Source organism: Balaenoptera borealis (genome assembly GCF_965194805.1).
Source record: "Balaenoptera borealis genome assembly, chromosome: 3".
NCBI classification, from domain to species: domain Eukaryota; kingdom Metazoa; phylum Chordata; class Mammalia; order Artiodactyla; family Balaenopteridae; genus Balaenoptera; species Balaenoptera borealis.
This window is the reverse complement of record NC_138866.1, coordinates 33,897,637-33,910,169: the sequence shown is the minus strand read 5'-3', so window position 1 is coordinate 33,910,169 and position 12,533 is coordinate 33,897,637. Positions and strand designations below refer to the sequence as shown.

Genomic DNA, 12,533 nt, shown 5'->3' with positions numbered 1-12,533 from the left:
CAAGCAAAAATTAGTCCTATTTATGAGGAGTTTTTTTTTTTTAATGTATACATCCAAATGAATGTTCTCCCTGGAAATCTACACATAATCTGCTTATTACCACAAAGTTATCATTGCTTACAATATTTTTTGAACTCATCTTTTGGAATTATGTTCACAATCTGGGGATATAGTTTTTTTAAATTGTGGTAAAATATATACATATCATAAAATTTACCATTTTGACCGTTTTTAAGTATACAGTTAAAGGGCATTAAGTACATCCACAATGTTGTGCAACCATCACCATTATCCACCTCTAGAACCTTTTCATCATCCCAAACTCAAACTCCATACCCATTAAACACTAACTCCCCATTCCCCCTCTCCCCGGACTCTGGTAACCACCATTCTACTTTCTGTGTCTGTGAATCTGACTACTCTAGGCACCTCATATAAGAGGAATCTTACAATTTCACTTAGCATAATGTCGTCAAGGTTCATCCATACTGTAGCACGTATAAGGACACGGTCTTTTAAAAAGCTCAATGTGATTTCTAAATACAAGCCAGCACTTCCATCAACTGAAGAAAGAGCAATCTTTTCCAATGCCAAGAAAACAGCTGAGTTGCCCTTACAAAGGGATGGCACGTGGGTACTCAACATGCTGTCCTAAGATTTTCTCGGATAATTCTGTTTACCCTGATTTTCATCTCACACCTTGACTTTCAAGCCAAATACCGTGTAAGATGTAACACCACTGTAATGCTTTATATGGATTTACATTTTGTTAATCACAACAGCATCTAGCATGTCAGCTGTCCACTGCTTTTCAACTGATCATAAATCATTTTGCTTGTGTATATTCTATATTCTCAACTTGAGATCAAGCTCCTTCTGAGTAGAGATATTTACTTTTTCTTTTATACATCCCATAGCTTCTAGAACTCTAAACCTGGTAGGGTACTCCTTAGACACTGCTATTGCCTACAAGAGCAAACGACAATGCACCCTTTACTAAGCTGCCTTCATTGTCATGTGACATTCCCTAAATAGGTACTCCAGGTAAACTATTTCTCACTACACACCACTCACAAAACCCAGGGTTTTTTGTTTAAAAAAAAAAAAATAGGAGAAAGTTCAGCCCTGGCAAATGGCCTACATCTTGACTAACCATGATGTAACTGAAATAAGTGCCAAAGCAGCTGTTATCCTTGAGTAGTCTGTGTTTTCAGCTATCAGCAGTGAAATAATATCTGCAATCAAGAATGGCTACTTCCATGGAGAGCTATCATATTATTTTGTAATAAGCATTCACTAAAGTGTTGAGTGTCGTCACTCCTCTGAACAGGCACATCTCCAAACTCAAGCACACTCACTTCTGATCCAAGATGACAGTATTCTCTAAGTGCATTCCCGTCCTAGATTTTTCTACATCTCTCTTAGTCATAAATTCTCCTCCTTTATTCTTTCTTTGTTAAAAGACATGAAAATCTGCATTCCTAAGAGGCAAATTCTAGAATGACTCAAAGAAAATAGCTACATAAATAAGAGTGGGCGGGGGAAGGAGGCAGCACACAGAATCTTGATCCTTTCACTAACTTCCCTGCATGATTCTGTTATTCTCAGTCTTTTTGGACTACTCTGCTCTCTATCTGATTTCATAAGGCATGCATTCTACTAGGAGTGCTCTACCACTTATATACTTTTAAAGGTTCAAGAGATTAAACCCCTACCCAAGTGAGAGGTATCAATAGCTGTTCCTTTATGCTTTAGACTCAGAATTGTGAAATCAATGAATATTAGAGCTGAGATGGACCTCAGAGATCATCTAGTCTAACCTTCTCATTTAGCAGTTGAGGAAATTAGAACCTGGAGAAACTGTCTTCCCCAAGGCCACAGAAGGAGAAGATGTGTAGCAACACTAGTTCCAGAATGCAAGTCTCCTGACTCCCAACCCAGTGCTTCTGTATACTACAGCGTTGAGGGGCATTTTTGTGCTCCCAGGGTATACAGGTATAATATGTTCAAACCTTTTAACCTCTTAATTTTTTAGGGAGTTAGAATTAACACTACAATCAACTACAAAACAACAGGACTGATACTGGGTAGAACGGACACCAGAAACAAGAGTGAGCTACTCCAAATAACACTATCCCCTACCCCACATGCCTTCCCAAACCCTTCACCTGTGACTGACTCACTCTGAAGCTGAACGTTTGGTAAACTGGGTGGATGGCCACACAATGCCCCGGACATGGAATAAAATGGAAACACCCAGCTCTGAAAGTGCTAGAGGAAGCCTACCTCATGTTCGACCAAGGTGGCAGCCTCTCTTTCTTATAGGCTATTTGAATTGCCAGCCCAAGAATGACTAACCTTGGTCCATCAGAACTGTGGAAATAACCAGTTTTACCAGGATCTTTAAAATCTGTGATTAATGTTTTTGGCGCCCCATTGTGGCATTTCTAGGACCTACATCCTCTTTGTAGACCACATGGTTACCTGATCCTCTCTAAGTCTGTTTCCTCAACTATAAATAAGAAATATAACGGTACTGACCTCGTACAGTTGTCTGAAAGAGTTAAAAGAGACAATACATGTAACAAACACAGAACAAATGCAAGGCATATTAAGGGTTCAATAAATAGTAACTACCACTGTTTTTTAAAGTAAATCCCTAGTTAGGAAAAACTAAGCAAAAACAAAGTTCACCAAAGAATATGAAGAGTGTTGGAAAAGTTAAAATTCTGCAGTTAGTGAGTAATTGTGTTTATCAACCTGCTACATATGGTCCTTCATAGTTATTATTTTTTCTGGTTTCTAAAATAATGGAGTCTCATGTATAGATACTGAGATTTAAGTGAATTAAAATGAAAAACTTTCAATAATTTTATAATGTTCATTAAGACATGTGCCTTCAGGTGCTACAAAACTAAAACTAAAAATCATGACTATAGGTACTTACTCTATTAATTGGATAAGAATTTATAGCAGTCTGAGGTATTTGAAGAGACATCTTCATATGCTGCAAAGCTAAGACTAGAAATTATGGTTGTAGGTGCTTAATGTAATATTAAATGGATTAATAATTATCACATATGCTAATGGATTGTCATTGGCATACAAACTTCCTAAAGTAGGACACATTGTGTCTGTTATCCTATCCTTTTTTTAAATAGGTATATATATATTGATTTTAAAAGTGGTGAAACTGTGGAAAACATGGTAGAATAGAAATAAAATCACACTGAATTTTAATACCCAATCATATATTATTACTATTTTCTTCCCAACAATTCACAGTATTTATACAATCATTCAACAAATATTTATAGAGCACCTAGTATGTACTAGGCACTGTTCTAGGTGCTTAGGATGCATAATTAACAAAACAGACAAAATATAGAGCCTATGATAGAAGAGGAGGGAACACTTCCAAAGTTTTTTAAGAGGCCAGCACTACGCTGATACCAAAACCAGCGAAAAACACCACAAGAAAATTATATGCCAATATCCCTGGTGAACACAGATGCAAAAATCCTCAACAAAATAATAGCAAAATGAATGGCATTTTCTACAGAAATAGAACAAACAATCCAAAAATTTGTAGGTAACCACAAAAGACCCCAATTAGCCAATGCAATCTTGAAAAAGAAGAACAAAGCTGGAGGCATCATGCTTTCTGATTTCAAACTACAGCTGACCCTTGAACAACAAGGGTTTGAATTGGGCAGGTCCACTTATACACAGATTTTTTTCAATAGTAAATACTACAGTACCACATAACCTGTGGTTGGCTGAATCTGCAGATAATAAGGAAACTTGGATAGGAGGGCCAACAAGTTACACTCAGATTTTCAGCTGCGCAGAGGGTTGGCGCCCAGGGTCAACCGTATATTACAAAGCTATAGTAATGAAAACAGTATGGTACTGGCATAAAAACAGATTCAAAGCTCAATGGAATGGAAAAGAGAGCCCAGAAGTAAGTCCACACATATATGGTCAATTCACTTACAACAAAGGAGCCCAGAATATACAATGGGGAAATGTATTAGGAAAAACCCAGTCTTTCTCCCTCCTATCTTTCTCTCCTGTATAGGAAAAAACCTAGTCCTTCCTCCTGTTGTTTGTTTCCCGTGTGTCTCTTTTACTACTCACACAGAACACTTCACTTTTGGTCACCGAATGTATGGGTTGTTTTCCCCACAGCAGCAATTCTCTGAGACACCAGCTGGGTGTCCTGCAATTCAACTCAATTCTGACGCTATCTACCCAGAGACAGTATCAGATTCCAGAGGTTCAGGGCTCAGTCCCACAAGACTGGCCCCACCACCACCTCAGATGCCAATTGCAAGTAGTAGGTCCTCAGGTTACCCACAACTTCTGTCCAATTTGGCTACAAACTGGAGGTTCCCATGACACCCTCCTCAGATTCAATTAATATGGTAGAGAGGCTCACAAAACTCAGAGAAACACTTACTTAGGTTTACCAGTTTATTAAAGGATATGATAAAGGATACAGATGAAAAGCCAGATGAAGAGAGACACAGGGCAAGGTCTTGGAGGGTCTCTTTCCCCTCCTGTTCTGTCCTGCAGGACCTTCTGTCCCCGCAGAGTTGAGGTGCACCACCCTCCCAGTGTGGATATGTTCAACCACCTGGAAGCTTTCTGAGCCCCATACTACTGAAATTTTATGGAGGCTTCCTCACATAGACATGGTTAATTATTAATTCCATTTGAAGCCCCTTTCCCATCTCCAGAGAAGTAGGGAGCAGGACTGAAAATCCAAGCTTCTAATCATGGGTTGGTCTTTCTGGTGACCAGCTCCCATCCAGAAGCCACCCAGGAGCCCACCCACAGCAGCCTCACTGAATAAAAGATGCTCCCAGAAATTACAAGGGTTTTAGAAGCTCTGTGTCAGGAGAGAGAGAAATATTTGTTTCCTGTTCCCTCACAGAAAAGGACAGTCTCTTCAATAAATGGTGTTGGGAAACATTTGACAGTCACATGCAAAAGAATGAAACTGGGCCACTATCTTTACACTATATACAAAAATTAACTCAAAAAGGATTAGGCTTGAATGTTGACAATGATATTTTGGATTTGGCACCAAATATAAAAGCAACAAAAGCAAAAATAAACGAGCAGGGCTACATCAAACTAAAAGCTTCTGAGAAATCCTAGGCAAAACATTCTCTGGCATAAATTATACCAATGTTTTCTTAGGTCAGTCTCCCAAGGCAATACAAACAAAAACAAAAATAAACAAATGGAACCTAATCAAACTTACAATCTTTTGCACAACAAAGGGAACCATAAACAAAACGAAAAGACAATCTATGGAATGGGAGAAAATATTTGCAAACGATGCAACCAACAAAGGCTTAATTTCCAAAATATGCAAACAGCTCATACAATTCAACGACAAAAAAACAAACAACCCAATAAAAAATGGGCAGAAGACCTAAATAAACATTTCTCCAAAGAAGACATACACAGATGGCCAGTAGGCACATGAAAAGATGCTCAACATCACTAATTATTAGAGAAATGCAAATCAAAGCTACAATAAGGTAACACCTCACACCAGTCAGAATGGCCATCATTAAACAGTCTACAAATAACAAATGCTAGAGAGGGTGTGGAGAAAAGGGAACCCTCTTACACTGTTGGTGGGAATGTAAATTGGTGCAGCCACTATGGAAGACTGTATGGAAAAGAGTTGCCATATGATCCAGCAATCCCACTCCTGCGCATATACCCAGACAAAACTATAATTCAAAAAGATACATGCACCCCTATGTTCATAGCAGCACTATTCACAACAGCCAAGACATGGAAACAACCTAAATGTCCATGAACACATGAATGGATAAAGAAGATGTGGGGGGGGGTGTGTGTGTATAAATAAATATATATATATATATATATATATATATATATATATATATATATAAAATATGGAATATTACTCAGCCATTAAAAAGAATGAAATGCCATTTGCAGCAACATGGATGGACCTAGAGATTATCATACTAAATGAAGTAAGTCAGAAAGAGAAAGAGAAATACCATATGATACCACTTATATGTGGAATCTAAAATACGACACAAATCAACATATCTACAAAACAAAAACAGGGGGACTTCCCTGGGGGCACAGTGGTTAAGAATCCTCCTGCTAATGCAGGGGACACTGGTTCAAGCCCTGTTCCAGGAAGATCCCAGATGCCACAGAGCAACTAAGCTCGTGCGCCACAACTACTGAGCCTGTGCTCTAGAGCCTGCGAGCCACAGTTACTGAAGCCCACGCGCCTAGAGCCCATGCTCCACAACAAGAGAAGCCGCTGCAATGAGAAGCCCGCGCACCGCAACGAAGAGTAGCCCTAGCTCGCTGCAACTAGAGGAAAGCCTGTGCACAGCAATGAAGACCCAATGCAGCCAAAAATAAATTAATTAACTTAAAAAACAAACAAAACAAAACAGGGACTTCCCTGGCGGTCCAATAGTTAAGATTCTGTGCTTCCACTGCAGGGAGCAAGGGTTAAGATCTCATATGCTGCGTGGTGCAGCCAAAAAAACCCCAAAACAAAACCAAAACCAAAACCAAAACCAAACAAAAACAGACTCACAGATATAGAGAACAGACTTGTGGTTGCCAAGGGAGAAGAGGGGGTAGGGGAGAGAAGGAATGGAAGTTTGGGATTAGTAGAGGTAAACTGTTATATATAGGATGGATAAACAACAAGCTCCTACTGTATAGCACAGGGAACTATATTCAATATCCTGTGACAAACCATAATGGAAAAGAATAGGAAAAAGAATATATATATGTATAGCTGAGTCACTTTGTTGTACAGAAGAAATTAACACAACATTGTAAATCAACTACATTAAAAAAAAAAAAAGGCAAAAAACACACGCCAGAAAATACATTGCTTAAAAAAAAAAAAAAAGCTTCTGGATAGCAGAAGGAAACTATCAACAAAATGAAAAAAATTTATTTACTGGGAGAATATATTTGTAAATCATATATCTGATAAGGGGCTAGTATCCAAAATATATAAAGAATTCATACAACTGAATAGCAAAAACCCAAACAATCCAATTATAAAATGAGCAGAGGATCTGAATAAACATTTTTCCAAAGAAGACATACAATGGACAACGGGTACATGAAAAGATACTCAACTTGACTAATCATCAGGGAGATGCAAATCAAAGACACAATGAGATATCACCTCACACCTGTTAGAATGGTTATTATCAAAAAGACAAGAAATAACATGTGCTATAGAAATTCAAAGAAAGAGATATCAGTATGGCTGATAGCAGTTTTAAATGCCTTCATGAAAAGGATCAAATTAAGCAGTTTAAACATTTAAACTTCTTCTTGTTACTTAAGTAACAAGAAATAAACAAGAATGCCAATACATGCTGGCTGTGTGATCCTTTTAATATCATATGAGAAGGCATCTATAAGAGTGAACTGATTATCCATTTAACTAACTTCTTCAGGGGTCATTTTTAGAATTAGATTTGCTTATGCTTCCCATTAACAAAAGAAGAATGATTCTCATGCAAATGTTAAAATTTTAAGCAGTGTTTTATGGACTGAGGCCAACATTTTCTTCTGGAGAAAGTCTCTACAATTGGAATGTAATTAATAGAAAACCATGATTTGATTTTCAAATCATTAGCTTTGTACATAAGCATTCATTCAATGAGTACCTGTTGAACATATATACAGAAGATTAAATTGGCAGGTAAGATTTCACCTGCAGATTTGCTCTGTTTGGTCCGTAAAGCATTTGAAAAATATCTGAGTTGGTGGCTCACAAATAAAAATCAAGAGGCTTCATGTATTAAAAAAAAAAAAAGAAAGAAAGAAATAACATGTGTTGATGAGCTTATGTCCTAGTTCAGTGGCCTTCAAACTTGACAGGCATCAGAAATCCCCCAGAGGGCTGTTAAAATAGACTGTTAAAACAGTTAATGATTCAGTAAGTCTTGGGTGGGAACCAAGAATGTGCATTTCTAACAAGTTTCCAGATGATGCTGATGCTGTTGGTTCAGGGATCATACTTTGAAAACCACTGTTCTAGTGAAAAGAAGACAAATAATATACTATAAACATCATAAATATGTAAAGTGTCTGGGCTTCCCTGGTGGCGCAGTGGTCGAGAATCTGCCTGCCAATGCAAGGGGCACGGGTTCCAGCCCTGGTCCGGGAAGATCCCACATGCTGCAGAGCAACTAAGCCCGTGCGCCACAACTACTGAGCCTGTGTGCCACAACTGCTGAAGCCTGCGCGCCTAGAGCCCATGCTCTGCAACAAAAGAAGCCACCACAATGAGAAGCCCGCGCACTGCAACAGAGTAGCCCCCACGCACCGCAACTAGAGAAAAGCCCGCGCGCGGCAACGAAGACCCAACGCAGCCAAAAATAAATAAATTAATTAATTTTAAAAAATATGTAAAGTGTCTAGTATGTTAGAAGATACGTGCTCTAGAAAAAAAGGGAAAGTAGTGCAAGGTAAGGGTAGTTGTATACAGAGCTGGTATTCTTATGTTTTATTTAAATAAAATATCCAATTTCCCATATAATAGGAATAATGGCTAATTGCTGTTACTACTGTTAGGCAGTATTTTAAGGGCTTTACATATATTAGCTCGCTTGATCCCCAAAAAATCCCTATGAAGTAAATATAATGACTGATTCCCATTTTGCAAGGGAAACTAATTATGTTAAAGTAAGTTGTTCAAGGTCACCAAGTTATTAAGAGGTGGATCTAGGATATAAACTCTGGCAGTCTGGCTCTAGAATCCTTGCTGTTAAATATTACAATACACTGCCTTTCAATTCATGTATCTTCTTCATAAATGTTATTTTTAATGGTAGGAGAAGAAATATCTGTCAGGCTAGAATGGATATATGTTCTCTATTCTATGTAATCACTTTTTTTTTTTTAACTTTATTTATGGCTGTGTTGGGTCTTCGTTTCTGTGTGAGGGCTTTCTCTAGTTGTGGCAAGCGGGGGCCACTCTTCATCGCGGTGCGCGGGGCTCTCACTATCGCGGCCTCTCTTGTTGCAGAGCACAGGCTCCAGACGCGCAGGCTCAGTAATTGTGGCTCACGGGCCCAGTTGCTCCGCGGCACGTGGGATCTTCCCAGACCAGGGCTCGAACCCGTGTCCCCTGCATTGGCAGGCAGATTCTCAACCACTGCGCCACCAGGGAAGCCCTCTATATAATCACTCTTGATGTTCTCATCCACAACCCAAACAAGCCTGCTTCTACTCTTACGTTTCTTAAAGTTATCATTCACTCAACTGACCAAGTGAGAAAATGCAGACATCCTTGAATCTGTCTCCCTCACTCCTCATGTCCAATCAGTCTGGTTAATTTCTGTCCAGAATCACCTCTTGGATTTGGAACTCTCTAGATTCCCATGTTACCTAGATGACTGCCACAAAGGCTCCTAACATGGTCCCTGGTATACAGATTCTTGTGCCTCTCTTGCATCCTCTACTCAGCCACCAGCATTCTCCTTCTAAAATTAAATCTGACCATATAGTCAGCTATTTGAAATCCTTTACTGATTCTCCATATCAAGTCTAGATGTCTTAATGTGACACTTAGGTCCCTTAACTGTCTGGCTGTGTCTTACTTTCCTCATCTATTACTATTCTCCCACACATACCTTTTTTTTTTTTTTTTAATGAAAGTGGCAGCCACTCTTTATTAAGAATCTTTTTTTTTTTTACATCTTTATTGGAGTATAATTGCTTTACAATGTTGTGTTAGTTTCTGCTGTATAAAAAAGTGAACCAGCTATATGTATACATATATCCCCATATCCCCTCCCTCCTGCATCTCCCTCCCACCCTCCCTATCCCACCCCTCTAGGTCCCACACATATCTTAAGCTCCAGTAATAATTGTGAATATTTGATTTTTTTCTTCCTTTGTTGCCTCTTCCCATTTCCCCTCTCAGGCAGACTCCTGTTCAACCCCTGACACTCAGTTAGAAGTTCTCCTTTCTGTGAAGCTTCCCTCTTGCTCCCCCACACCCATGTTAGGTTTTTTTGTCATGGTCTCAAAACTATCTTAGGACTCATCACACACTTTGTTGTAAACTTGCTCCCATTTAAGGCAAGAACTCTTGGAACTTCTCAGGGCTCAGGACACTAACTGATACGTAATTCTCAATAAATGTTTATTGAAATAACTGAATTCAATTACAGAGCATAAGCTAAATGCAAGGGATGTGTTATGTACATTATTCAGTGCTTAATAATTCATGGTGGAAAATAAAGCTTCATAGGTGGAAAGCCTATGAAGTAGTCTCAGGACTAGAAAAAGAGGAATCAGAGATGAGGCCTGGTGTGTTTGCTTAATTAAATTCAACTTATTCAACAAATATTTATTGAGAAGTATGAATAAAGTAGTGAATAAGAAGACTAAAAGTTGTTGAAATTCTTATAACCTGCGGATATGGGTATATTCTGTTTACTTACTCATTGAACAACTAAGCGTTACCAGCAACTCGTGTTAGAGTATTTTGCACTTGGGTGGAAATTCACACCTTTTTGAGTGTCCTCTTTGCAGGAATTAGAAGTTTAGGTAGATGACAAAAGTGAATATAACTAACTCAGTTTTCTATTTTTCAAAACAGAATGTCCTTTTGCATTATTTAGCCTTACAGAAATAGACATTGCAAAATTTATCTCAACACGAGGCTGAAAAAATGGTCTATTTTTCAACCATGTAAATCAGATCCCATCACTCTCCTGTTCTATATCCTTTAGCTGCAAGCCACTACATTTAGAAAAAGATGCAAATCTTTTTAGACCCTGGTAGACCTTGTAGACCCTGGTCTACAAGGCCCCATGCCATCTGGCCCTGCCTACCTCTTTAAAGCCTCATCTACTACCACTAACTATCTCCCCTGCTCATTCCACCCCAAACACACTGGCTTTCTTGTTCTTCCTAGAACATACCAAGCTCATTTCTGCTTAAGGACCTTTGCAGTACTATTCCGTCCTCCTGACACTCACTTCTCCCAGATTTTTGCGTGGTTTACTCCCTTACTTCAAGTCTCTGCTCAAATGCCACCTCCTCAAAGAGGCCTTTCACAGCCACCCAATTTAAAATTAGACACTTTGTTATAAAGCAGAAACTAACACACCATTGTAAAGCAATTATACTCCAATAAAGATGTTAAAAAAAAAAATTAGAGCCCCCTCATTCCTTGGCCCTGCTTTATTTTCCTGTATTGCCCTTAACACCACCTCTTAATACTCATATATTATAATCGACCCATTAGAACAGAGATTTGTAAGTCTTTTCACTGTAATGTGCAATATTACCAGCATCTAGGACAGTGCCTGGCACCCAGCAGCCTCTCCCAGTAAATGTTAAACAAAGGTATGAATTTCATTCTCACCAGAGTCATTCAATTCATATGACCTTGGGTAACTCACAGAGCAAACACTCAAGCTTTGACACTTAAGTAAAAGCAATAAAAGTCTCATCTGCCTTGCCATCAAGATCTATTTGTCTTAAGGCAAAGAACTATGGCAGACCTTCCTATACAGATTCAATTGCAAAACTCTTAGCTCCTCCAAGCAAAGCCTGTAGCACTCTGAATTTTGAAATCAAGGGGCAAGAGACAGTCTAAGCAGAGAGTTCATAAGAGGACCACACCTAAAGACCACAATCCTGATTTTAAAGACCAATCCCCCTCAAGACTGGTTATTTACCAACCCCAAAAGTTATGATTCCCTTGGGTCCTTAACCCTTTTTGTGCTACAGATCCTTTGCCAGTCTGGTGAAAACTATGGACCTCTTTTGAGAATAACACTGTTAAATGTATAAAACAAAACACACAGCAGAAACTAACACAACAATATAAAGCAATTATACTCCAATAAAGATGTTTAAAAAAAAAATACAGAGAGCTACAAAAGAAACCAATTCTACTCAAATACCGGATCGCAGACTTAGGTCTCCTATGCTCTTCCTGCCACAGTGAAAATGAAACGAGAAAAATCTGAAGGCTATAGGAGGATCAAGAGGGAGATGACACTCCGAGGTGCATCCCTGAGCACGCTAAGTGGCGGCAGGGAGATCCTGGGCGCCGGGACCCAGCTAGCCCTAGGGGGCGTGTCTGAGGATGAGAAGCGGAGAGAAGGGAGGGAGGGTCTGAGAAGGGGGTGGGAGCTCTTCCTCCCAGAGCTGGCGGAGTTGGGTGCCCCTGGGCTCAGCCTGCCCCCGCCTCACCTGTCCCAGCCGTCCCCAGGAGCCGCTCCGGCACCCCTCGTAGGTCTTCATGGAGGCCGCGGAAGATCTCATGCAGTTTCTCGAAATGCTCTGAGGAGGCGGCTGAGCTCGCCATGGCGCAGGCCGCTCTCGAGCAGCGGCAGCCGAGATTCCGGGCACGGGGCCCGTTCCTACTCCGCCTTCAGCCGCCCAGCCGCGCAGGCATCCCGGCGACCGCAGCCACCGCCGCTCGGGACGAGGCGCTTCCGGGGCCGCGGCGGGGTCCTCCC

General features: G+C 39.9%; 1 protein-coding gene across 1 annotated transcript in view; it reads right to left on the bottom strand.

Moving 5' to 3' along the window:
* Positions 1-12,533, bottom strand: part of VTI1B (vesicle transport through interaction with t-SNAREs 1B) — a 22,304-nt gene extending 9,771 nt beyond the window's left edge. The window contains exon 1 of the mRNA XM_082386708.1: positions 12,265-12,533. Within this exon, the coding sequence (XP_082242834.1) occupies positions 12,265-12,379 (115 nt within the window). The 5' untranslated portion in view covers positions 12,380-12,533. The remainder of the gene's footprint in view (positions 1-12,264) is intronic.